The 27,825-nt window shown below is 47.1% G+C and overlaps 1 protein-coding gene across 1 annotated transcript in view; it reads left to right on the forward strand.

The window, feature by feature from the left end:
* LOC103233851 (mucin-16) overlaps window positions 1-27,825 on the forward strand; it is a 140,880-nt gene that overhangs the window by 80,594 nt on the left and 32,461 nt on the right. Inside the window, 44 exon segments of the mRNA XM_073016992.1 lie at window positions 712-836; window positions 1,071-1,138; window positions 1,745-1,917; window positions 2,246-2,281; window positions 2,541-2,606; window positions 3,505-3,629; window positions 3,867-3,934; window positions 4,873-5,045; window positions 5,361-5,396; window positions 5,655-5,720; window positions 6,644-6,768; window positions 7,022-7,089; window positions 8,017-8,189; window positions 8,518-8,553; window positions 8,810-8,875; window positions 10,461-10,585; window positions 10,818-10,885; window positions 11,500-11,672; window positions 11,989-12,024; window positions 12,285-12,350; window positions 13,315-13,439; window positions 13,623-13,690; window positions 14,288-14,460; window positions 14,788-14,823; window positions 15,084-15,149; window positions 16,165-16,289; window positions 16,494-16,561; window positions 17,169-17,341; window positions 17,677-17,712; window positions 19,012-19,136; window positions 19,366-19,433; window positions 20,048-20,220; window positions 20,550-20,585; window positions 20,845-20,910; window positions 22,057-22,181; window positions 22,387-22,454; window positions 23,084-23,256; window positions 23,569-23,604; window positions 23,869-23,934; window positions 25,531-25,655; window positions 25,883-25,950; window positions 26,535-26,707; window positions 27,039-27,074; window positions 27,338-27,400. Of these exon segments, the coding sequence (XP_072873093.1) occupies window positions 712-836; window positions 1,071-1,138; window positions 1,745-1,917; window positions 2,246-2,281; window positions 2,541-2,606; window positions 3,505-3,629; window positions 3,867-3,934; window positions 4,873-5,045; window positions 5,361-5,396; window positions 5,655-5,720; window positions 6,644-6,768; window positions 7,022-7,089; window positions 8,017-8,189; window positions 8,518-8,553; window positions 8,810-8,875; window positions 10,461-10,585; window positions 10,818-10,885; window positions 11,500-11,672; window positions 11,989-12,024; window positions 12,285-12,350; window positions 13,315-13,439; window positions 13,623-13,690; window positions 14,288-14,460; window positions 14,788-14,823; window positions 15,084-15,149; window positions 16,165-16,289; window positions 16,494-16,561; window positions 17,169-17,341; window positions 17,677-17,712; window positions 19,012-19,136; window positions 19,366-19,433; window positions 20,048-20,220; window positions 20,550-20,585; window positions 20,845-20,910; window positions 22,057-22,181; window positions 22,387-22,454; window positions 23,084-23,256; window positions 23,569-23,604; window positions 23,869-23,934; window positions 25,531-25,655; window positions 25,883-25,950; window positions 26,535-26,707; window positions 27,039-27,074; window positions 27,338-27,400 (4,143 nt within the window).

A 27,825-nucleotide genomic window follows, 5' to 3' on the forward strand; every position in this document is an offset into this window, starting at 1 on the left:
GTTCATGTGATGATATGATGGTGGTGGTGGTGGTGGTAACAGTAATAATGACATATTGAGTGTGATGATGATTTATGATTATGGAGTTGCTGTTGATGATGGTGGTAGTGATGTTACTGACATTGATGATGATGGACTTGAGAATGTTGTCAGTGATGGTTGTGAGGGTTATGATGGTAATGATGTGCTGAGTGTGATGATGATGATGATAATGGTGGTGGTGCTGTTTATGATGGTGACCATGGTACTGATGATGTTGATGATGTTGGTAGTGGTGACACTGATGTCAATAACAATGATGGTGATGAGGATGATGCCAGTGATGGTTATGTGGTTATGATGATAATGATGATGTGTTGAGTGTGCTGATGATTATGTTTGTGTTGGTCATGATGGGGATGATCATAGTGATGATGATAATAATGATGGTGATGATGACAATGATAGCAACAATGATGATGGCCATAACAAAGATAACAGATAACATCAGACAATATTGAGCACTGAATATGCCCAACTAGTTATGCTCAACATCTAACTACTATTATATAATGTACTTTTATAAAAATAAATTGCATTATTATAGGCAAGGGAGACATGGTAAATATTTTTCTCTCAATTTAAATTTTGCATATGTTTAAAGATAAGTCTATTCCAAACCCCTATTTTCTCTACTTTGAACGCAGTATTTATTTTCAATTCCCACTACAGCTGCTGGCCCTGTCCTGGTGCCGTTCACCCTCAACTTCACCATCACTAACCTGAAGTATGAGGAGGACATGCGTCGCCCTGGCTCCAGGAAGTTCAACACCACGGAGAGGGTCCTGCAGAGTCTGGTTAGTGCCCTGCCCTCCTCACTCTGACTAGCCCCAGATATCCAGTCCCTTCTACATCATAGATGCCAAGGTGATGAAAGAAGGTAGCCCCAACATTACCCCTGCCCCCGAGAGATGCAAGCCTTGCCCTCAGAGACCAGGCCTTCTTATTGGTGCCTTCTCTGCCCACCTCACATCTGCCCCTAACACACACACCTTAGCCCTCCTACTCACCTCCCTCTCCCTCCTCCACAGCTTGGTCCCATGTTCAAGAACACCAGTGTTGGCCCTCTCTATTCTGGCTGCAGATTGACCTTGCTCAGGTGAGACTTTAGAAGAGGCAGCCTCTCTGCCCCAATTGTCCTCACTCCAAATGACTTTGCACTGTCTCCTTGCTGCACTTCCTAGGGATATCATCACCAAAAAGAGAATTTAGGAGTTACTGACTTGAGAACCAGTTGTTTCCTAATGGTGACACCCCCATGCCCCACCTCAACATACAGAATCTTCATGATCCACCATCAGGAATGAGGCACCACCCTGATCACTACTCTGAATTCCCTCCTTTGCCTGTCCCTCCCTTTCATTTAGGAGTTAAATTCTGTCCCCAGGATTTCTCTCAACATAATCATGCCTCATCCACATACATTCATCAGCCTTCAAGCTCACCACTAGTCTGAAGTCTGGGTTCTCCTGTTCCCATGCCATGACAATGCAGGTTTCATCTTGCACTTTTATAAAAATTATTTATCCATGACTCTGCTTGCAGTCCCAACCAAGACAGTGGTCTGTGTACTCAGATAACCTAAGTGTGGCTTCTCACCTCTTTCCCAGGTTGCTCATTTCTTCTGGTTCCTTGATATGTTTCCCTCAATCTCAAGATTGTCTAGGCAATCTTTCATTGTCATTTCCCCTCCTACCTTCCTCAGGTCCGAGAAGGATGGAGCAGCCACTGGAGTGGATGCCATCTGCACCCATCGTCTTGACCCCAAAAGTCCTGGAGTGGACAGGAAGCAGCTGTATTGGGAGCTGAGCCAGCTGACCCATGGCATCAAAGAGCTGGGCCCCTACACTCTGGACAGGAACAGTCTGTATGTCAATGGTGAGCAGCTGTGATGTGCTAGGAGTCTCTTCCTCCTTGCTGTGCAACCTCTAATCTCTGGCTTTGGGTCACGCTCCCTCCCTGGCTACTGAAAATTCTGTCATATGCTCTACATGGTCTGACTGAGTTCTAGATTTCGTGGTTTCTTCTTCATCGTGAACTGCATTCCCTCAGGCCACTGTTCCTTTTTGGGAGGATGCTGATAGGAAATCTTAATGGCCTCTGTCCCATGAAACTCATTTAATTGCACCAGGGTAGCCCTGAACCCTATTGCATCTCCCACATCTCCTTAACCCATACCGAGTCTCCTCCCTACTTCTCTATGCAGGTTTCACCTATTGGACCTCTGTGCCCACCACCAGCAGTGAGTATTCAACTCATGTCCAGATGCCCCTGATCCTACATCAAGTGGAGCAGGAATTGGCCCCTCCTCTTAAACCCATAAGTCCTCCTCTTGAGAAAATGAGCTGGGAAGGCAGAAGTCACTCAAGCTCCCTTCTGCCCCAGCTCCAAAGACAGACCCAGCTCAAGCCCAAATGCAGCAGACCTCACAATAGTCTACCTTCTTGTCATTTCTACCATGAGAGTGTTTTCTGCTTTCACTGATGAGGACTTTTTCTCAGCTCCTGGGACCGTCACAGTGGACCTTGGGACCTTAGGGACTCCATCCTCCCTCCCCAGCCCTACATGTAAGTACCAGTCAGTGACATGTCTATTAGATCATACCTGATGAATGTGAACATCTGTGCCATTTTCACTCAAATGAAGATGGAAAGTCATAGTACATATAGTGATACTCAGTGAACCAAAAAACTTTGTTGGCCACCAACAGTGTGCCAGACCCTAGGGATACAGCAAGGAAAATAAAACCGATAAAAGCATCCCTGCCCTCAGTGAGCTTGTGTTCATGTGATGATGATGGTGGTGGTGGTGGTTATGATAGTAATAATGACATGTTGAGTGGGATGATGTTGATGATGGTGGTGGTGATATTACCAATGATTATGGTGATGGACTTGCGGATGTTGTCAGTGATGGTTGTGAAGGTTATGATGGTAATGATGATGTGTTAAGTGTGATGATGATGATAATTGTGGTGATGCTGTTTATGATGGTGACCATGGTACTGATGATATTGATGTTGGTAGTGGTTATGTTGATGACAATGAAAATGATGGTGATGACGATGATGCCAGTGATTGTTGCAGGGTTATGATGATAATGATGATGCGTTGAGTGTGGTGATGATAATATTTGTGGTGGTCATGATGGGGATTATTATGGCAGTGATGATCATAATAATGATGGTGATAGTGACAATGATAGCAAAGATGAAGATGGCAATAAAATAATAGATAACATCAGACAATATTGAGCACTGAATATGCACCAGGAGCAGTGCTCAGCAACTAAATACTATTATATAATATATGTTTGTAAAAATAAATTGTATGATTATAGGCAAGGGAAGCATGGTAAATATTTTGTCACTCAATTTAAATTCTGCATATGTTTAAAGATAAGTCTATTGCAAACTCCTATTTTCTCTACTTTGAACATAGTGTTTGCTTCCCACCTCCACTACAGCTGCTGGCCCTCTCCTGGTGCCATTCACCCTCAACTTCACCATCACCAACCTGCAGTACGAGGAGGACATGCATCACCCAGGGTCCAGGAAGTTCAACACCACAGAGAGCGTCCTGCAGGGTCTGGTTAGTGCCCCACCCTCCTCATTCTGCCCCACCCCAGACAGTCAGTACCTCCTACATCATCCATGCCAGGCAATGAAAGAAGATCACACCCACCTCACTCTTGCCCCAGGAGATGCAAACCATGCCCATTGAAGCCAGCCCCACTCACTGATCTGTCTCTGCCCACCTAACTTCTGTCCTACACACCCACACATGCAACTTAGCCCTCCTACTCACCTCCCTCTCCCTCCTCCACAGCTTGGTCCCGTGTTCAAGAACACCAGTGTCGGCCCTCTGTACTCTGGCTGCAGACTGACCTTGCTCAGGTGAGATGTTAGAAGATCAAGCCTGGGTGCCCCACTTGTTCTCACTCCAGTAGACTTTGCACTGCTTCCTTGCTGCACTTCCTAGGGATATCCTCACCAGAGGTGGAGTTCAGGAGTCACTGGCTTCATGATCAATGTGTTTTCTGATAGTAACACCCCCACACCCTACCTCAACAGGGAGAATCTGCATAGTCCATCATGAGGATTGAGCCTCTACCTTGATCATCCCTCTGAATTCCCTCCTGTCCCTGCACCTCCCTTTCCTTTAGGTCTTAAATTCTGTCCCCAGGATTTCTCTCAAGATGATTGTGCCTCATCCACAGGCTTTCATCTCCATTTCCAGCTCTTCATTGGTCTCAAGTCTGGCGTCTCTGTCCCCATGTCATGAGAATGCAGGTTTCAACTTGCACTATTTTATTTTATTTTATTTTATTTTATTTTATTTTATTATTTCATTGTTGAAATGTAGTCTCACTGCACACCAGACTGGTCTCAGCTCACTGCAACCTCTGCCTTCCATGTTCAAGTGATTCTCCTGCCTCAGCCTCCCGAGTAGCTGGGATTACAGGCACCCACTACTATACCCAGCTAATTTTTGTATTTTTCATACAGACGGGGTTTCACCATGTTGACCAGGCTAGTCTTGAACTCCTGACCTCAAGTGATCTGCCCGCCTTGGCCTCCCAAAGTGCTGGGATTACAGGCATAAGCCACCGTGCCAGGCCACTTTGCACTTTTATAAAAATTCTTGTATCCATTACCCTGCTTGCAGTTCAAAGCACACCAGTGGTTGGTGCACTCAGAGAAACTAAGTGTGATTTCTCACCTCTTTCCCAGGCTTCTCATTTCCTCTGGTTCCTTGCTATCCTTCCCTCAGCAATCTCAAAACCCTTCGTAGTTAATCTTTTGATTGCATTCCTCCCACCTACCTTCCCCAGGCCTGAGAAGAATGGGGCAGCCACTGGAGTGGATGCCATCTGCACCCACCGTCTTGACCCCAAAAGCCCTGGACTCAACAGAGAGCAGCTGTACTGGGAGCTGAGCCAGCTGACCCATGGCATCAAAGAGCTGGGCCCCTACACCCTGGACAGGAACAGTCTCTATGTCAATGGTGAGCAGATGTGGTATGGTTGGAGTCTCTTCCTCTCTGCTGGGCAGACTCTAATCTCTGGCTTGCGGGCACACTCTCCACCTGGCCGTTGAAAATTCTGTTATGTGCTCTATATGGGGTGATTAAGTTCTGGACTTCATGGTTTCTTCGTCATCGTGAACTGCATTCCCTCAGGGCATTCTTCTCTGTTATGAGGATGCTGATAGGAAATCTTTAATGGTCCTTGTCCCATGGCACCAGGATAGCCATGACCCCTATTGCATCCCCCACATCTCCTGAATCCTTACACAATTTCCTCCCTCCTTCTCTATGCAGGTTTCACCCATTGGAGCTCTCTGGCCCCCACCAGCAGTGAGTATTCAACTCGTGTCCACATGCCCCTGATCCTACACCAAGCAAAGCAGGAGCTGCCCCTCCCCATAAACCCATAAGTCCTCCTCATGAGCAAAGGAGCTGGGAAGGCCGAAGTTATTGAAGCTTCCCTCTGCCTCAGCTCCAAAGACAGACCCAGCTGAAGCCCACATGCAGCAGGCCTCATCATAGTCCCCTGTCTTGCCATTTCCACCATGAGAGTGTTTTCTGCTTTCACTGATGAGGACATTTCCTCAGCTCCTGGGACCTCCACAGTGGACCTTGGAACCTCAGGGACTCCATCCTTCCTCCTCAGCCCCACAGGTAAGTACCAGTCAATGACATCTCTATTATAGCATGCCTGATGAGTGTGAACATCTCTGCCATTTTCACTCAAATAAAGATGGAAAAGTACAGTACATCTGGTAATAGTGAGTGGACCAAAAATATTTGTTGGCCACCTCCTGTGTACCACACCCAAGGGATACACCAAGGAAAACAAAACCAGTAAAAGTGTCTCTGCCCTCAGTGAGCTTTTTTATTCATGTGTTGATGATAGTGGTGGTGGTGCTAGTTGTTGATGACGATGATGATGATCATGATGATGATCATGATGGTAATGCTGCTGCTGATGGTGGTAGTGATGCCGTTGATGATGATGATGATAGTGATGCTGATGATAATGGTGTTGATGTTGCCGACCATGATGATGATGGACATGAGGATGATGTCAGTGATGGTTATGATGTTAGTGAGGATGATGGTGGTGGTGGTGCTGTTGATGATGGCGATGACGAAACTGGTGATGTTGATGACAATAACAATGATGGTGATGAGGATGATGCCAGAGATGGTCATGGGGTTATGATGATAATAGTGACGTATTGAGTGTGGCGATGATGATGTTTGTCGTGGTCATGGTGGGGACTATTATGGTGGTGGTGATAATAATAATGATTGTGATTGTGACAATGATAGCAAGGATAATAATGGCAAAAATAAAGATAACAGGTAACATCAGACAATATTGAGCACTGAATATGAACCAAGAGCTATGCTCAGCATCTAACTACTATTTTATATAATATCCTTTAAAAAATAAATTCTGTCATTGAAGACAAGGGAGGCATGGTAAATATTTATTTTGTCAGTCAATTGAAATGCTGCCTATATTTAAAGATAAGTATATTGCAAACTCCTATTTTCTCTACTTTGAACACAGTATTTATTTTCAATTCCCACTACAGCAGCTGTTCCTCTCCTGGTGCCATTCACCCTCAACTTCACCATCACCAACCTGCAGTATGGGGAGGACATGCATCACCCTGGCTCCAGGAAGTTCAACACCACAGAGAGGGTCCTACAGGGTCTGGTTAGTGCCCTGTCCTCCTCACTCTGCCCTGACCCAGATACTCAGTGCCTCCTACAACATCCAAGCCAGGGTAATGGGAGAAGAATGTACCCACTTCGTCCTTGCCCCAAGAGATGCAAGACTCGCCCACTGAGGCCAGCCACGCCCACTGAAGCCAGCCTCACCCACTGGGCCATGCCTCGCTCACCTTATTTCTGCACCCACACACGGTGACCTTAGCCTTCCTACTCACCTCTCTCTCTCTCTTCCATAGCTTGGTCCGTTGTTCAAGAACTCCAGTGTCGGCCCTCTGTACTCTGGCTGCAGACTGATCTCCCTCAGGTGAAGCTAGAATAGCCAGCCTGGCTGTCCCAATTATTCTCACTCCAAAAGACTTTGCACTGCTTCCTTGCTGCACTTCCTAGGGATATCCTCACCAAGGATGGGATTCAGAAGTCACTGGCTTCAGGACCAGTGTGTCTCCTGACAGTAACACCCCCACACCCCACCTCAACAGAGAGAATCTGCATTGTCCATCATCAGGATTGAGCCCCTACCCCAGTCATCCCTCTGAATTTCCTCCTTTCCCTGCCCCTCCCTTTCATTTAGTTCTTAAATTCTGTCTCCAGGATTTCTCTCAAGACACTCATGCCTCAGCCATGTGCTTTCTCATTTCCAGCTCTTCACTGGCCTCAAATCTGGGCTCTCCTGTCCCCATGCCGTGAGAATGCAGGATTCACCTTGCATTTTTTTTTTCTTTTTTTTTTTTTTTGAGACAGAGTTTCACTCTTGTTGCCCAGGCTGGAGTGCAATCACACGATCTCGGCTCACTGCAACCTCTGTCTCCCAGGTTCAAGCGATTCTCCTGCCTCAGCCTCCCGGGTAGCTGGGATTACAGGCACAGGCCACCACACCCGGCAAATTTTGTATTTTTAGCAGAGACAGGGTTTCTCCATGTTGGTCAGGCTGGTCTCGAACTCCTGACCTCAGGTGATCCACCCGCCTCGGCCTCCCAAAGTGCTGGGATTATAGGCATGAGCCACCGTGCCCAGACTCACCTTGCACTTTTATCAAAACTGTTGTGTTCATGACTCTGCTCACAGTCCCAACAAGCCAGTAGTCTGTGCACTCAGAGAATCTAAGTGTGGCTTCTCACCTCTTTCCCAGGTTTCTCATTTCCTCTGGTTACTTGCCATCCTTCTCTCAGCAATCTCAAGACCTGTCCTAGGTAATCTTTTCATTGTCATTCTCCCCACCTACCTTCCCCAGGTCTGAGAAGGATGGGGCAGCCACTGGAGTGGATGCCATCTGTATCCACCGCCTTAACCCTCAAAGCCCTGGACTGGACAGGGAGCAGCTGTACTGGGAGCTGAGCCAGATGACCAGTGGCATCAAAGAGCTGGGCCCCTACACCCTGGACAGGAACAGTCTCTATGTCAATGGTGAGTGGCTGTGATGTGATTGAAGTCTCTTCCTCCTTGCTGAGCAGCCTCTAATCTCTAACTAGAGGTCACACTTCCTGCCTGGCAATTGAAAATTCTGTCATGTGTTTTACATGTGATGACTAAGGTCTGGATTTCATAGTTTCTTTATCACCATGGACCATATTCCCTCAGAGCATTCTTTCCTGATGTGAGGATGCTGATAGGAAATCTTCAAATACCCCTGTAAATTGAAATTCATTCCTTTGCACAGGGTAGCCTTGACCCCTATTTGGTCGCCAATGTCTCCTTAACCCTTATGCACTCTCCTGCCTCCTTCTCTATGTAGGTTTCACCTATTGGAGCTCTGTGCCCACCACCAGCAGTGAGTATTCAAGTCATGTCCACATGCCCCTGATTCTACACCAAGCAGAACAGGAGCTACCCCTCCTCGTAAGCCCATAGGTCCTCTTCTTCAGCAAAGGAGATAGGAGGACAGCAGTTACTCAAGCTCTGCTCTGCCCCAGCTCCAAAGAAAGACCCATCTCTAGTCACACAGGCAGCAGACCCCATAGTCTCCCCTCTTGCCATTTCTGTCATGAGAGTGCTTCCTGCTTTCACTGATGAGGACTTTTTCTCAGCTCCTTGGACTTCCACAGTGGACCTTGGAATCTCAGGGACTCCATCCTCCGTCCCCAGCCCCACAAGTAAGTACCAGTCAATGGCATCTCTGTTAGAGCATGCCTGATGAATGTAAATGTCTGTGCCATTTTCATTCAAATCAAGATAGAAAATCATAGTAAGTCTAGTGATAGTGAGTGAACCAAAAAAATTAATTGGCCACCTACCGTGTACCAGACCCTAGGGATACAACAAGGAAAATAAAACCAATAAAAACATGTCTGCCCTCAGTGAGCTTCTGTTTATGTGATGATGATGATGATGATGATGGTGGTGGTGGTGCTCTTTATGATGATTATGATGACGATGATGATAGCGATGCTGTTGGTGATAATGGCGGTGGTGGTGCTGACCATGATGATGATGGACATGAGGATGTCAGTAACAGTTACGATATTCGTGATGACGTGTTGAGTGTGATGATGATGATGGTGACGGTGGTGCTGTTTATTTATTTTTATTTATTTATTTTTTTGGGTGCTGTTTGAGATGGTGATGATGAGACTGGTGATGTTGATGAAAATGACAATGATGGTGATGAGGATGATGCCAGTGATGGTCGTGGGGTTTTGATGATAATGGTGATGTGTTGTCTGTGGTGATGATGATGTTTGTGGTGGTCATGCTTGGGATTATCATGGTGGTGATGATGATAATAATGATGGTGATGGTGACAATGATAGCAACAATAATGATGGCAGTAAAAAAGAGAACAGATAACATCAGACAATATTAAGCTCTGAATATGCACCAAGAGCTATGCTCGGCATCTAACTATTATTATAAAGCATCCTTTAAAAAATAAATTATGGGCCGGGCGCGGTGGCTCAAGCCTGTAATCCCAGCACTTTGGGAGACCGAGACGGGCGGATCACGAGGTCAGGAGATCGAGAGCATCCTGGCTAACATGGTGAAACCCCGTCTCTACTAAAAAATACAAAAAAAAAAAAACTAGCCGGGCGAGGTGGCGGGCGCCTGTAGTCCCAGTTACTCGGGAGGCTGAGGCAGGAGAATGGCGTAAACCCGGGAGGTGGAGCTTGCAGTGAGCTGAGATCCGGCCACTGCACTCCAGCCTGGATGACAGAGCGAGACTCCGTCTCAAAAAAAAACAAAACAAAACAAAAAAAAAAACAAAAAAAACAAAAAAAATAAAAAAATAAATAAATTATGTCAGGCCGGGTGCGGTGGCTCACGTCTATAATCTCAGCATTTTGGAAGGCCAAGGTGGGTGGATCACAAGGTCAAGAGATCGAGACCATCCTGGCCAACATGGCGAAACCCCATCTCTACTAAAAATACAAAAATTAGCCGGGTGTGGTGGTGCATGCCTGTAGTCCCAGCTACTTGGGAGGCTGAGGCAGGAGAATTGCTTAAATCCAGGAGGCAGAGGTTGCAGTGAGGCAAGATGGTGCCACTGCACTCCAGCCTGGTGACAGAGTGAGACTCCATCTCAAAAAAATAAATAAATTCTGTCATTATAGGAAAGGGATGCACGGTAAATATTTTTTTAGTCATTCAATTTAAATGTTGCACATGTTTAAAGATAAGTCTGTTGCAAATTCCTATTTTCTCCACTTTGAACATAATGTTTATTTCCCCCTCCCACTACAGCTGCTGGCCCTCTCCTGGTGCCGTTCACCCTCAACTTCACCATCACCAACCTGCAGTATGAGGAGGATATGCATCGCCTTGGCTCCAGGAAGTTCAACACCACAGAGAGGGTCCTGCAGGGTCTGGTTAGTACCCTGACCTCTTCACTCTCCCGCACTCCAGATACCCAGCCCCTCATACAACATCCGTGCCAGGGCCATGGAAGAAGATCGCACCCACCTTGCCCTCATCCCCAGAGATGCAAGCCTCACCCACTGAAGCCAGCCATGCCCACTGGGCCCTGCCCCACCCACCTCACTTTTGCCCCCACACAGGGACCTTAGCCCTCCTACTCACCTCTCTCTCCCTCCTCCACAGCTTAGTCCCATATTCAAGAACTCCAGTGTTGGCCCTCTGTACTCTGGCTGCAGACTGACTTCTCTCAGGTGAGGCCAGAATAGCCAGCCTGGCTGTCCCAACTATTCTCACTCCAATAGACTTTGCACATCTTCCTTTATACACTTCCTAGGGATATCCTTACCAAAGGTGGAATTCAGGAGTCACTGGCTTCAGGACCGGTGTGTTTCCTGATAGTAACACCCCCACACCTCACCTCAACAGAGAGAATCTGCGTGGTCCATCATCAGGATTGAGCCCCTACCCTGGTCATCACTCTGAATTCCCTCCTTTTCCTCTCTCTCCCTTTCCTTTAGGTGTTAAATTCTGTCCCCAGAATTTCTCTCAAGACAATCATGCCTCATCCATGTGCTTTCATCCCCATTTCAAGGTCTTCAGTGGTCTCAAGTCTGGGCTCTTTTTTCCCATGCCATGAGAATGCAAATTTCACCCTTGCACTTTTATGAGAATTGTTGTATCCATGACTCTGTTCATGGTCCCAAGCAAGCTGGTAGTCCGTGCACTCAGAGAATCTAAGTGTGGCTTCTCACCTGTTTCCCAGGTTTCTCATTTTCCCTTCTCCTTTGCTGTCCTTCCATCAGCAATCTCAAGACCTGTCCTAGGTAATCTTTTCATTGTCATTCCCCCCACCTCCTTTCCCCAGGACCGAGAAGGATGGAGCAGCCACTGGAGTGGACGCTGTCTGCCTCTACCACCCTGATCCCAAAAGACCTGGTCTGGACAGAGAGCAGCTCTACTGGGAGCTGAGCCAACTGACCCACAGCATCAATGAACTGGGCCCCTACACCCTGGACAGAGACAGTCTGTATGTCAATGGTGAGCAGCTGTGATGTGGTTGGAGGCTCTTCCTCTCTGATGGGCAACCTCTACTCCCTGGCTTGAGGTCATACTCACTGCCTGGCCATTGAAAGCTTGACCTTGTTGTCTATATTTGATAGTTGACGTCAGAATATCATGGTTTCTTCTTTAAGTTGAAGACTGAGTTTACCCTCAGGGTTTTCTTCCCTGATGTGAGGGTACTGATAGAAACCTCTAGCAGCCCCGGTTCCATTTCACCAGGGTAGCCCTGACCCCTATTTGGTTATCCACCTCTACCTTAACCTTACTCAGGTTAATCCCTCTCTCTCTGCAGGTTTCACCCATCGGAAATCTGTGCCCACCACCGGTAGTGAGTATTCAACTGATAATCTCATGCCCCTGATTCTACACAAAGCAGAGCAGGAGCTGACCCTTCTCCTTATAAAACCATAGGTCCTCTTCTTAAGAGAAGGAGCTGGGAAAGCAGAAGGGATTCATCCTCCCTTCTGCCCCAGCTACAGACTGATCTAGATCAAACCCCATATGCATCAAGTTTCATAATAGTCTTACCTGCTGGCATTTCTGCCATGGGGGTACTTGCTAATTTCACTGATGAGAACTTCTTCTCAGCTCCTGGGACCTCCACAGTGCACCTGGCAACCTCTGGGACTCCATCCTCCCTCTCCAGCCACACAGGTGAGCACCAGTCAATGATACCAGTCAATGGTGAGTGTCTTCATCTCTGTCATTTTCATGCAAATTAAGATGAAACATCATAGCAAATCAAATCTAGTGTAGTTGATGCAACCAACACACTTTGTTGAGCGCTTACTCTGTGCCAGACCTATGGAATGTGGCAGAGAATACAAAAGAGATAAAAATGTCTTCCTTCAGAGAGCTTATATTCTTGTGATGATGAGGATGATAAGGGTGGCAGTGATGATGATGGTGGGGATGGAGATGATGATAATATCATGGAGATGACTATAAAGATGGCGATGCTGCTGATGATGTTGGTGATGGTAACGATGATTATGGAGATGGTGATGAAGATGATGGTGATAATAGTGGTGCTGATTATAACAGGAACGGGATGATTGTGGTGATACTGGTGATGTTTGAGGTGATTGTGGTGGTGATGGTGATGGTGGTGATGACAACTGCCAATGATGATTGTGATGTTGACAATGAGGATAATGAAGATGATGATGATGATGATTGTGTTGGTGATTATCCTGGTAATAATAATGTTATGATGGTGCTGGTGATGATGATGCTGATTACGATCTCTGTGGTGGTGATGGTGATGAGGATGGTGGTAGTGGTGGTGCTGATGTTGATAGTGATGAAAGCGATGATGGCCATGGCAACAACTATGGTTATGTTGATGATGAAGATGGCAATAACAGAGGTAAAAAACAGCATCTGACATTACTGAGCACTAAATATGCACCAAGTACTATGTTCACCATCTCATTACAATTATATAATATGCTTATTTATGAAAAACTTCTATTATTGTAGTCAAGAGAGGCATGAAAATCTTTTACTTTTTATCCACATTAAATGCTGCTGCATACATTTAAAAATAAGTCTATTGCAAACTGTTATATATTTCTCTACTTTTGAACATTGTGTTTATTTCCCAACCCCTTTACAGCCCCTGGCCCTCTCCTGACACCATTCACCCTCAACTTTACCATCACTAACCTGCATTATGAGGAAACCATGCAACACCCTGGCTCCAGAAAGTTCAACACCACGGAGAGGGTTCTGCAGGGTCTGGTAAGAGCTCCACCACCTTACCAGTCCTGCTTATATCACCCATGCCAGGGCCATGGAAGATCTCATCCACCACTCCTTGGTCCCAGAGTTGCAAGCCCCAACTAGTGAGCCCCCTCCTACCTCATGTCTGCCCCATCCCTACACCTCAGCCCGCCCACTCACCTCCCTCCCCTTCCTCCACAGCTCAAGCCCTTGTTCAAGAGCACCAGTGTCGGCCCTCTGTACTCTGGCTGCAGACTGACCTTGCTCAGGTGAGACCTTAGAATTTCCAGCCTGGTTTCCCCAATTGTTCCCAGGCCTAAAAAGTTTGGTCACCTTCCTTCCCGCCCTACCGCGGAATGGCCTCAGCACAAATGGAATTCAGGAGGCACTGGCTCCAGAACCAGTTTGTCTCCTGATTCTACCACCTCCCACCTCAACTGACACATTCTTCGGAGTCCATCAGCAGGATTGAGCCCTTACCCTCATCACCCCTCTAAATTCCCTCCACCTCCCTTTCCTTCAGTTGTTAAAGTCTGTCCCCAGAACTTCTGCCAAACGTGCCTCATCCACTTGATTCCACCCCTAATTCCTGTTCTCCTGTCTCAGGATTCAGCTCTTCTTTCCCCATTGCTGTGAGAATGCAGGTTGCACCTTGTGATTTCATAAAAATCCTCGCATCCATGACTTTGTTCACAATCCCAGGCTGGCAGGGAGTCAAAGCACTTAGAGAATCAAAGTGTGACTTCTCTCACGTTTGTACCAGGCTTCTCAATTCCTCTGACCCCTTCCTGTCCTTCACCCAGCAAGCTCAAGACCCCTCCCTAGGCAATCCATTAATTGCCATTCCCCACTCTTGCCCTCCCCAGACCTGAGAAGGATGGGACAGCCACTGGAGTGGACGCCATCTGCACCCACCGCTTTGATCCCACCAGCCCTGGACTGGACAGAGAGCGGCTATACTGGGAGCTGAGCCAGCTGACCAACAGCATCACAGAGCTGGGCCCCTACACCCTGGACAGAAACAGTCTCTATGTCAATGGTGAGCAGCCATGATGTGACTGGAGGCTCTTCCTCCTAGCTGGGTAGACCCTACTGTCTGTCCTGGGGTCACATGCCCTGTCTGACCATTGAGGGTTTGATGATGTGCTCTATATGTGATGATTGAGGTTTCAACCTCACGGTTTCATCTTCATCTTGCACGGATTTTACCCTCAAGGTCTTCTTCCCCCATGTGAGGGTGCTGGTGAAGATTCTCAATGACCATGCTTCATGAAACTTTCCTCATTGCACTAGGGTAACCCTGACCCCTATTTGGTCTGACCTCTCCTTAATCCTTACCCACTCTCCTCCCTGCCTCTCTCTGCAGGCTTCACCCATCAGAGCTCTGTGCCAACCACCAGAAGTGAGTATTTTACTGATGTTCCAGTCCCCCCAGTCCTACACCAAGCAGGGCAGGAGCTGGCATTACCTCTTATCCCTTTATGTCCTCTTCATGAGGGAAAAGCCTTCAAGGGCACAGTCTATTCCCTTTCCCCTGTGCCCTAGCTCCATAGAGAGGCTCAGCTCAAACCTCAAATGCAGCAGGGCCCATAATAGTTTTACCTGCTGGCATTTCCACCATGAGAGGGTTTGCTGCTTTCAGTAATGAGGGCTTCTTCTCAGTTCCTGGGACCTCTGCAGTGCACTTGGAAACCTCTGGGACTCCAGCCTCCCTCCCTGGCCACACAGGTGAGCACCAGTCAATGGCACCTCTATTAGAGCATGACTGATGAGCAGAAACATGTCTGCCATTATTTACTCAAATAAAGGTAAAAATTATAGTAAATCTAGTGATGATAAGTCAACCTATAAATGTGATTGATCACCTCCTCTGTGCCAGACCCTGGGGGGGGATATAGCAGGTATACAAAACAGATAAAAATCTCTGCCATCAGAGAGCTTATGTTCTTGTGATGATGACTGTGGCGGGTGGTGATGATGATAGTGGTGGCAGTTTTGATGATGATGGTGATGCTTATGGTAGCAATGATGATAATGATGATGAAGGTGGTGAGGATGATGACAATGGTGGGGGTTATGATGATGATGAAGTGTTGAGTGTGATAAATGATAGTGCTGGTGGTCGTGATGGAGATGATCATGGTGGTGGTCATGGCAGTGGTGGTGACAAGGATGGTATGGGTGACAGTGATGGTGATTGATGATGATGGTGGTTCTGGTGCTGGTGGTGATGATGGAGATTATTATGGTGGTGGTGTTGGTGGCAGTGATGATGACAATTATTATGGTGTGGGTGACAATGATGATGATGACAATGGGGATTATCATGGTGATGGTGGTGGCAGTGATGATGGCAGTAATGATGGTGATGATGATGATGGTGGTGGTGATGGTTGTGCTGGTGGTGATTATGGGGATTATTATGGTGGTGGTGGTGGCAATGATGATGACAATAATGATGCTGTAGGTGACAATGATGGTGATTATGATGGTGGTAACAAAGGTAAGGGATGAGGTATGACATTATTGAGCAATGAACATACAATGAAAACTAGGCTCAGCATCCAACTGATATGATATGCTATGTGTCTTTTTAACTTCTATCGTTATAGTTAAGGGAGGGATCAAAAATCTTCATTTTGTCCATCCCGTTTAATGCTGTGTATATTTAAAAATAATTTTATTGCAAATCCATAATTTCTGTACTTCTGAACATAGTGTTTGTTTCTTACCCACACTACAGTGCCTGGTCCTCTCCTCCTGCCATTCACCCTCAACTTCACCATCACCAACTTGCAGTATGAGGAGGCCATGCGACACCCTGGCTCCAGGAAGTTCAACACCACGGAGAGGGTCCTACAGGGTCTGGTGAGAGTCCAACCCATTTAACTCTGCCTGGCCCACCTTACCAGATTCTACCTGCATCACCCATGCCAGGGATGTACAAGAAGATCCCATGTGAATCACCTTTGACCCCAAATCACAAGCCGTACCCACTGGTATCAGCCCCACCTGTCTCATTTCTGCCCTGCCCCTCCTCATCACCCCTCCCAATCACCTCTCTCTCCACAGCTGGGGCCCTTGTTCAAGAATACCAGTATCAGCCCTTTGTACTCCAGCTGCAGACTGACCTTGCTCAGGTGAGACCTTAGAATAGCCAATCAGGGCTTACCCAAGTGTTCCCAGGCCCCAGCAGCATCCTTCTTGCCCTCCCTGTGAGCGTCCTCAGCAGAAGTGGGATTCAGTTGGCAGTGGCTTCAAGAAAGAACGTGTCTCCTGATCCTAGCACTTCCCCACTCAAGTGACAGATTCTGCAGAGCCCATCATCAAGATTGGGTTCTTACTCCACTCATCCTTCTTAATACCTTCCATTCCTCCTTATCCCTTCCCTTAAGTTTTAAAATTCTGTTCCCAAGGTCTCCCTTAAGAGAAAGGTGGGTTTTCCACTTGCTTTTATCTCTGATTCTAGCTCTTCACTTGTCTCAAGTCTGAGCTCTCCTGTCTTCGTGCTATCAAACTGGAAGTTTCACCTAGCAATTTCATAAATATTCTTGTGTCCATGACTCTGCTCCCAATCCAGGGCTGGCTAGGAGTTGGTGCATTTAGAGAAATTAATTGTGGCTTCTCACCTCTCTCCCCGGCTTCTCATTTCCTCTGTCCCCTCCCTGTCCTTCCCTCAGGAATCTCAGAACCCCTGCCTGGGCAATCCTTTCATTGTCACCCCCTCCACCCACTTAACCTCCTCAGGCCAGAGAAGGACAAGGCAGCCACCAGAGTGGATGCCATCTGTACCTACCGCCCTGACCCTCAAAGCCCTGGACTGGACAGAGAGCAGCTGTACTGGGAGCTGAGCCAGTTGACCCATGGCATCACTGAGCTGGGCCCCTACACCCTGGACAGGGACAGTCTCTATGTCAATGGTGAGCAGCTTTGATGTGGTTGGATTCTCGTCCTTCTTGCTGGGCAGCCCCTCCTTTCTGGCTTGAGGTCACACTTCCTGTCTGGACGTTGAAATCTCTGCCATGTTGTCTGCATGTGATGATTGATGTTAGAACTTCATTATTTTTTTTTCTGCATCTTGTACTGTGTTCATTCTCCAGACCTTGGACCCTGAAGTGAATGTGCTGATAGAGAACCTTTAATGGCTCCTGTTCCACGAAACCCCTTCTATTCCACCAGGGTAGCCCTGATTCCTATTTCATCCCCCCACCTCTCCTTAACCCTTACCCACTATCCTCCTTCCCTCTCTCTGCAGGTTTCACTCATTGGAGCTCCATACCAACCACCAACAGTGAGTATTCAACTGATGTTCCAGTACCCCCAATTCTACTCCAAGCAGGGCAGGTGCTGAGCCCTCCTCATACACACTTATGTCCTCTTCATGAGAGAAGGTGCTGGGAGAGCACAAGTTATTCCTTCTCCCTTGTGCCCAAAGAGAAACACAGTTCAAGACCCACATGCAGCAAGCCTCATACTAGTCCTACCTGCTGGCATTTCTGCCATGAGAATGCTTGCTGCTTTCACTGATAAGGGCTTCTCCTTAGCTCCTGGGACCTCCACAGTGAACCTGGGAACCTCTGGGATCCTGTCTTCCCTCCCTGAAACTACAGGTAAGTATCAGCCAGTGGCACCTCCGTTAGAGCATTCCTGATGAATATAAACATTTCTGCCATTACGCACTTAAATAAAGATAAAAGTCATAGTAAATCTAGTGATGAGGAGTTAACCTGTACATTTTATTGAGCACCTACTGTGTGCCAGGCCCTGAAGATACAGCAGGGAACATAGAAATAGATAGCAATCTCTGCTTAAGATAGCTTATATTCCTGTGATGATGATGGTGGTGATGGTGATGATGATGATGATGATAATGATCATGATATAGATGATGGTGGTGATGATGCTAATTATTATGACAGTGATGAGGATGATGACAATGGTGGGGGTAGTGGTTGTGATGATAATAATTATGTGAAGACAGTAATAATTATGGTGGTGGTGATTGACAAAAATGATGGTGATGTTGACACTGATGGTAATGAAGATGGCAATGATGATAGCACTGCTGGTGATGGGGATGATGAGGATAATGATGATGGTGGTGGTGATGATGACAATAATACTACTGATGGTGATAAGCATGGTGATATTGACAATGATGATGGTGATGATGAAAATGGTGATGGAGGTGATGATTAGGATGATGATGGTTGTGGTGGTAATGATGATGATGATGATGGTAGTGCTGGTAGTGGCGGGGTTGGTGCTAATGGTGATGATGATGACAGCAATACTCATGGAGATAATCATGGTGATGTTGAAAATGAAGTTGGTGTTAACAATGGCACTAGATAGTATCTGGCACTATGGAACACTGAGTATGCACCAAGACCTATGCTCAGCATTTCACTGCTATTATTTAATGTGCTCTATCCAAAACATCTATCATAATAGTCAAAGGAGGCATGAAAACATTATGCTTTATCACTCATTTTAAATCCTGTTGCATGTATTTAGAAATAAGTCTATTGCAAACTCTTAAATGTTCTCTACTTTCAAACACAGTGTTTATTTCCCACCTTCACTATAGCCACCAGCCCTCTCCTGGTGCCATTCACACTCAACTTCACCATCACTAACCTACAGTATGAGGAGAACATGGGTCACCCTGGCTCCAGGAAGTTCAACACCACGGAGAGGGTTCTGCAGGGTCTGGTGAGAGCCCCACCTATCTCACTCTGCCCTACCCATCTTACCTAGTCCCACCTATGTATCTATATGGCCACAGAAGATCTCACCCACCTCCCCTCACCCCAAGAGATAAAAGCCCCATCCAACCTACTGATGTCAGCTCTACCAACTAAAGCCAGCCCCACCCACCTCACTTCTGCCCTGCCCCTACCTCCTCAGCCCTGCCACTGACCTCTCTCTCCCTCCTCCACAGCTCAAGCACTTGTTCAAGAGCACGGGTGTTGGCCCTCTGTATTCTGGCTGCAGACTGACCTTGCTCAGGTGAGACCTTAGAATTTCCTGCCTGGCTGCCCCAATTGTTCCTAGTCTTAATGAGTTTGGACTTCTTTTTTCCTGTCCTCTTTGTGATTATTCTTATCAAAGATGGAATTCAGGAAACAGTAGCTCCAGGACTAACCTGTCTCCTGGTATTAGCAGTGCCCCCGCCCCCACTTCCAAACAGACTGAGAAATTCCAGAGTCCATCAACAGGACTGGACTTCTACCCTGGCCATCCCTCCGAATTCCCTGTTTTCCCCCCACCTGCATTGACTTTAGGTGTTAAATTCTGTAACCAGGATTTCTCTCAAGACAAACATGCCTCAACCACTTGCTTTCATCCCCAATTCCAGCTCTTCACCTATCTCAAATCTGAGCTCTCCTGTTTCCAGGCTTTAAGAATGCAGGATCCACCCTGCCATTTTGGGAAAACTATTACATCCACAACTATGCTCACAGTCCCAGGCCGGCCACTGCACTCAGAGAATCTAAGTATTGCTTCCCACCTCTGTAATAGGCTTTTTACTTCCTCTGTCCTTTTTGTCCTTCACTCTGCCATCTCAGGATCTCTCCTTAGGCAATTCATTTATTGCCATTCCCCTCACCACCTCTCTCTAGGCCTGAGAAGGATGGAGCAGCCACCAGAGTGGACGCCATCTGTACCCACCGCCCTGACCCCAAAATCCCTGGGCTAGACAGAGAGCGGCTATACTGGGAGCTGAGCCAGCTGACCCACAGCATCACTGAGTTGGGCCCCTACACCCTGGACAGGGATAGTCTCTATGTCAATGGTAAGCAGCTGTTATGTGGTTAGAGTCTCTTTCTCCTAGCTGGGCAGCCTCTACTCTCTGACTTGAGGTCACATGGCCTGCCTGGACACTGAAGGCTAGGACATGTCTGTATGTGGTGATTGATGTCACAATTTCATGATTTCTTCTTTATCGTGAACTGATTTCATCCTTAGTACCTTCTTCCCTGATACTCAGATTCTGACAGAGAATCTCCAAATGTCCCTGTTCCATGAAACTCCTTTCATTCCACCAGGGTAGTCCTGACTTTTGTTTGATTCCCTACCTCCCACTTGACTCTTATTCACATTCCTCCCTCCCTCTCTATGCAGGTTTCACCCAGCGGAGCTCTATGCCTGCCACCAGCAGTGAGTATTCTACTGATGTTCCAGTGGCCCCAATCCTACACCAAACTTAGCAGGAGCTGACCCCTATTCATAAGCCCTTACGTCCTTTCCATATGGGAAGGAACATAGAGGGCAAAAATTATTCCCCATCCCCACTGCCCCAGCTAACCAGAATCCCAGCTGAAGCCCTACAGGCAAAAATCCCCATGAATAGTCCCTCCTGCTGGCATTACTTCCATGAGAGTGCTTGCTCCTTTCACTGACGAGGGCTTCTCCTCAGCTCCTGGGACTTTCACAGTACAGCTGGAAACCTCCGAGACTCCATCATCCCTCCCTGCCCCCACAGGTAAATACCAGTCAATGATATTTAGAGCATGGTTGATGAGTGTAAACATCTCTGTCATGATTCACTCAACTAAAGATGGAAATTCATGGTAAATCTAGTAACCATAGGTCAACCAACTAAGTTCGTTGAGCACTGCCTGTGTATCAGGACCTGGATATACATCAGGGAACAAAAAAAGAAAAAACACTGCCCTCAATGAGCTTATATTATTGTGATGACGTTGATGGAGGTGGCGGTGGTGATGGTGACTGCAGTGGTGGTGGTGGTGGTGGTGGTGATGGTAAGGATAATGATGATTGTGGTGGGGGTAATCATGGGAAGAATGATGGTGGTGGTGGTGGTGGGGATTACAATTAACAATAATTATGGGGATGTTGGCAATAATTATAATAACAATGATGATGATGACAGTTGTATTGACTGTGGGGATGATGTTGGAGTGGTGATGATGATAACAATGGTGATGATGATGGTAAAGATGATGATGGCTGTTTGGATGATGACAGTAATGTTGCTGGTTATGATGGTAATGATGATATGATTATGGTGATGATGATGTTTGTGGTGGTGTTGATGTAGATTATGACATTGGTGATGGTGTTACTGAGGATGACAATAATGATGACGATGGTGATTATGATGACAATGATCGTGATGATGATGATTATTCAGATGATGACAGTGATGGTGATTATGATGGTAATGATGAGATGACAATGGTGATAATGATGTTTGTGATAGCATTAATGGGGATTATCATGGTGGTGATAGTGGTGGTGCTGATGCTGACAATAATGATGATGATCATCATGATTATGATGATGATAATGGTGATGACAAAGGTAACAGGTAATATCTGATATTTTTCAGCACTGAATATGCACCAAAAGCTGAGCTCAGAATCTAACAAGTATTATTTAATATGTTTTTTTAAAAAATAATTTATATCAAGAAGGGCACAGAAACCTTTTATTTTTCATTCATTTTAAATTCTGTTGCATATGATTAAAAATAAATTTATTGCACTCTTCAAGTCTATTGCAAAAGTCGAGAACCTTGAGGAGTTTTCAATAGACTTATTTTAACTATATGCAACTGATTAAAAATACAAACGCAATAGTGTTTGTTTCCCACCTTTTACTACAGGCACTGGCCCTCTCCTGCTGCCATTCACCCTCAATTTTACCATCAATAACCTGCGGTATGAGGAGGACATGGGTCGCCCTGGCTCCAGGAAGTTCAACACCACGGAGAGGGTCCTTCAGGGTCTGGTGAGACACCTGCCCCCCTTACTCTGCCCCACTCACCTTACCTGGTCCCAACAACATTACCCATGCCAGGGCCATGGAAGAAAATCTCATCCACCTACCCCATAGACACGAGCCCTGCCCACTGGTGCCAGCTGCGTCCGCCACACTTGTGCCCCACCACTATGTCCCCAGCCCTCCTAGTCACCTCCCTCTCCCTCTTCCACAGCTTAGGCCCTTGTTCAAGAACACCAGCGTTGGCACTCTGTACTCTGGTTGCAGACTGACCTTGCTCAGGTGAGACTTTAGAAGAGCTAGCCTAGCTGCCCCAATTGTTCCTAGACTCAAAGAGTTTGGATTGTTTTTTTTTTTTTCCTGCCATCCCTGTGAATGTCCTCACAAAAGATGGAATTCAGGAAGCAGTGGCTTCAAAACTAATCTGTCTCTTGATACCATCGGCACCACCCCAATCAACAGAGAGATTCTGCAGAGTCCATCAGGAGAATTGGGCTTCGACCTTGGTCATCCCTCTTTTGGAAATAATTCCCTCCTTTCCACCCACCTCCCTTTCCTCCAGTTGTTAAATTCTGTCCCCAGGATTTCTCCTAAGACAAACATGTCTCATCCACTTGCTTTCATCCCCAATTCCAGCTCTTCATCTGTCTCACGTCTGAGTACTCTTGTCTCCACGCCATAAGAATGCAGGTTTCAACTTGCAATTTTATAAAAAGTTCTTGCATCTATGACTCTGTTCACAGTCCTGGGCTGGCTGGCAGCCGGGACACTCAGAGAATCTAAATGTGACTTATGACCTCTTTCCCAGGCTTCTCATTTCCTCTGGTCCCTTCCTGTCTGGCCTCAGGAAATCTCAGAACTCCCCCTGAGGCAAGTTTTAAATTGTTATTTGCTTCATCTGCCCTCCCCAGGCCTGAGAAGGATGGGGCAGCCACCAGAGTGGATGCTGTCTGCACCCACCGTCCTGACCCCCAAAGCCCTGGACTGGACAGAGAGCGGCTGTACTGGAAGCTGAGCCAGCTGACCCACAGCATCACTGAGCTGGGCCCCTACACCCTGGACAGACACAGTCTCTATGTCAATGGTGGGCAACTTTGGTGTGGCTGGAGTCTCTTCTGCCTTGCTGGGCAGCCTCTATTCTCTGGCCTGAGGTCACACTCCCTGTCTGGCTATTGAAGGCTCAGCCATGTTGTCTGTATGTGGTGGCCAAGGTCAAAACCTCATGGTTTCTTCTTCATCTGGGACTGAGTTTGCCCTCAGGATCTGCTTTCTAAATCTGAGGGTGCTGATAGAGAATCTTCAATGTCCCGTGTTCTGGAAAATTCCTTTTGTTGCACCCGGGTACCCCACCACTCCGTTAACACTTACCCACTCTCCTCCCTCCATCTCAATGCAGGTTTCACCCATCAGAGCTCCATGGTGACCACCAGAAGTGAGTATTAACTGATGTTCCAGCGCTCCTGATCCTACACCATAAAGGGCAGGAGCTTTCCTCTCCTTCTATGCCCCTATATCCTCTTCATGAGGGAAGGAACTGAGAGAGCACAAGTTATTCCCCTTTCCCTCTGGCCCATCTCCAGATGGAGATGCTGCTCAAGCCCCACACGCAGCAGGGGCCATAAATACTCCTACCTGCTGGTGTTTCTGCCGTGAGAGGGTTTGCTGCTTTCACTAATACAGCAAACCTTCTCCTCAGCTCCTGATACCTCCACAATGCACCTGGGAACCTCGAGAACTCCAGCCTCCCTGTCTGGACCCACGAGTGAGTACCATTCAGTGCCATCTCTATTACAGCATGCCTGAGGAGTGTCAACATCTCTGCCATTTTCTTTTCTTTTTCTTTCCTTTTTTGAGATGGAGTCTTACTCTGTCGCCCAGGCTGGAATGCAATGGCGTGATCTTGGCCCACTGCAACCTCTGCCTCCTGGGTTCAAGCAATTCTCCTGCCTCTGCCTCCTGGATAGCTGGGATTACAGGTGCATGCCACCACGCCCAGCTAATTTTTATATTTTTAGTAGAGATGGGGCTTCACCATGTTGGTCAAGCTGATCTCAAACTCCTTACCTCGTGATCTGTCTGCCTTGGTCCCCCAAAGTGCTGGGATGACAGGCATGAGCCACCGCACCTGGCCTACAACTCTGCCATTTTCACTCAAATAAAGATGAAAAGTCCTAGTGAACGTAGTGATGAGAAGTCAACCAACAAATTTTATTGAGAGTCTGGCTGCTTCAGGGCCCTAGGGATAAGGCGGGGAACACAAAAGAAATACAAATCTCTGTCCTCAGGAAGGTTATATTATTGTGATGATGATGATGATAATGATAGGGGTGGTGGTGGTGATGGTGGTGGACATGATGACAACAATGATGGCATTGCTGATAATGATGGTGATGATGATGGTGGTGGTAGTGGTTTTGACGGTGATGATGACGATGGTGGTGATGATTATAGGAAGGATGACAGTGGTGGTGGTGATGTGATGGTTTTGAAGGTAATTGACAATGTGATCGTGATGTTGACAAAAAGGATAATGATAGTGGTGATGATGGTGATAATGATGATGATGGTGGTGGTGGTGGTGATGGTGGTTATGATGGTAAGAATGATATGATAATGGTGTTAGTGACCATGTGCTAGTGGTGAGTATATGGATGATGATGGTTGGGGTGCTGGTGTTGTGATGATGGCAATGGGTGGGGATGATAGGGATTATGATGGTCATGGTTTTGTGCTGATGCTGGTGGTGATGACAATAATGATAGTGATGGTCACAGTGTTGCTGATGTTGACGATGATCGTGATGTTGACAAAGTAGTAGATAATGTCTAGTAGTATGGAATACTGAATATGCACCAAGAGCTATGCTCAGGATCTAACTACTATTATTTAGTATGCTCTATGAAAATTATCTATCATTATAGTCAAGAGAGGCATGAAAACCCTTTATTTTGTCACTTTAAATCATGTTGCATATGTTTAGAAACAATTCTATCACAAATTCTTTTTTTTTTGAAACGGAGTCCCCATCACCCAGGCTAGATCTGGTCCAGTGGCGCGATCTTGGCTCACTGCAAGCTCCGCCTCCTGGGTTCACGCCATTCTCCTGCCTCAGCCTCCCGAATAGCTGGGACTACAGGCACCCGCCACCATGCCTGGCTAATTTTTTTGTATTTTTAGTAGAGACAGGGTTTCACTCTGTTAACCGGGATGGTCTCAATCTCCTGACCTCATGATCCACCCACCTCGGCCTCCCAAAGTGCTGGGATTACAGGCATAAGCCACCACGCCCAGCCTCTATCACAGATTCTTAAATGTTAGTCTACTTTTGAACACTGTTTATTTCCCATCTTCACTATAGCCGCCAGCCCTCTCCTGGTGCTATTCACACTTAACTTCACCATCACTAACCTGTGGTATGAGGAGAGCATGCATCACCCTGGCTCTGGAAAGTTTAACACCACAGAGAGAGTCCTTCAGGGTCTGGTAAGAGCCCCACACACCTCACTCTACCCCACTCACCATGTTTAGTCCTGCCCACCTCACCTGTTGCAGAGCACGGAAGATCTCACCTACCTCATCTTACCCCCAGATATGCATGCCCCAACCACTGATGCCAGCCCCACCAACTGTTGCCAGCCCTGCCCACCTCCCTTCTACCACACCCCTATGACTTCAGTCCTCCCATTCACCTCTTTCTCCCTCCTCCACAGCTCAGGCCTTTGTTCAAGAACACCAGTGTTGGCCCTCTGTACTCTGGCTGCAGACTGACCTTACTCAGGTGAGAACTGAGAACAGCCAGTCTGACTGATCTGAGAAGTCTGACCTGCTTCCTTTCTGCACTCCCTGGAGATGTCCACAGCACAGGTGGAATCCAGCAGGCAGTGGCTCCAAGACCAATGTGCTTCCTGATCCTAGCACCTCCCACCTCAACTGAGAGATGCAGAGCCCATCAGCATGACTGGGCTTCTACCTTGGTCATCCCTCTGAATTCCCTCCTTTGCCCTACCTGCCTTTCCACAAGTGGTTAAATTCTGTTAAATGCTGTTCCCAGGATTTCTCCCAAGAAAAACATGCCTTGTCCACTTGCTTTCATTCCAGCTCTTTACCTGTCTCAAGTATGAGTTCTCCTCTTTGCAATTTTCCTAAAAAGTTTCCACTTTGCAATTTTATAAAAATCCTTGCATCCATGATTCTGCTTATAGTCGCTGAGAGTCAGTGTGCTCAGAGAATGGAAGTGTGGCTTCTCACTTCTCTACCAGGCTTCTCATTTCTTCTGGCCCCATCCTATCCTGCCCCATGGAATCTCAGGACGCCTCCCTAGGCAATCCATGTATTGTCTTCCCCCAATCTTGCCCTCCCCAGGCCCAAGAAGGATGGGGCAGCCACCAAAGTGGATACCATCTGCACCTACCGCCCTGACCCCAAAAGCCCTGGACTGGACAGAGAGCAGCTATACTGGGAACTGAGCCAGCTGACCCATGGCATCACTGAGCTGGGTCCCTACACCCTGGACAGGGACAGTCTCTATGTCAATGGTGAGTAGCTGTGATGTGGTTGGAGTCTCTTCCTCCTCGCTGGGAAGCCTCTACTCTCTGCCTTGAGGTCACACTCCCTGCCTGGCTATTGAATGCTCGGCCATGTTGTCTGTATGTGACAGCTGATGTTGGAACTTCATGGTTTCTATTTCATCTTGGACTGAGTTCTTCCTGGGGATCTGCTTTCTGGATCTGAGGGTGCTGGTAGAGAACCTTCAATGGCTCGTGTTCTGGGAAATTCCTTCCATTGCAACAGGGTACCTTCACCCCTATATAGTGCCCCACCACTCCTTTAACCCTTACCTACCCTCCTCCCTCCATCTCTATGCAGGTTTCACACAACGGAGCTCTGTGCCCACCACCAGCAGTGAGTATTCCACTGATGTTCCAATGCTCCTGATCCTACACCATGCAGAGCAAGAACTGAACCCTCCTCACATGCCCCTATGTCCTCTATGAGCAAAGGAGCTGGGACAGCACAAGTTATTCCCTTTCCCTTCTGGCCCAAGTCTCTTCAGAGAGAGACCCAGCTCAAGCCCCACATGCAGCAAGGTCCATAAATACTCCTACCTGCTGGCATTTCTGCCATGAGAGGGTTTGACACTTTCTCTAAAGAGGCCTTCTCCTCAGCTCCTGGGACCTCCACAGTGGACCCGGGAACATCTGGGACTCCAGCTTCTAAACCTGGTCCCTCGGATAAATACAAATCAGTTGCATCTCTGTTAGAGCATGCCTGATGACTGTCAACATCTCTGCCATTTTCGCTTAAATAAAGATTAAAAAAATCCTAATGAATCTACAGATGAGGAGTCATCTAACAAATTTAATTGAGTGCCTACTTTCTGCAGGGCTCTAGGGATAAGGAAGGGGACACAAAAGAGTTAAAAATCTCTGCTGCAAGGAAGCTTATTTTATTGTGAGGGTGATGGAGATTGTTGGTGCTGAGGTTACTGGAGATGATGACAATAAAAATGGTGATGCTAGTGATAATGATGGCGATAAGGATGATAATTATGAAGATGGTGGTGGTGATGATGATGTTGGTGGCAGGGGTTATAATGGTGATGCTGTGATGATGACAATGGTGGTGGTGATTACGGGAAGGATGATCATGGTGT

Source organism: Chlorocebus sabaeus, chromosome 6 (genome assembly GCF_047675955.1).
Source record: "Chlorocebus sabaeus isolate Y175 chromosome 6, mChlSab1.0.hap1, whole genome shotgun sequence".
Taxonomy (NCBI): domain Eukaryota; kingdom Metazoa; phylum Chordata; class Mammalia; order Primates; family Cercopithecidae; genus Chlorocebus; species Chlorocebus sabaeus.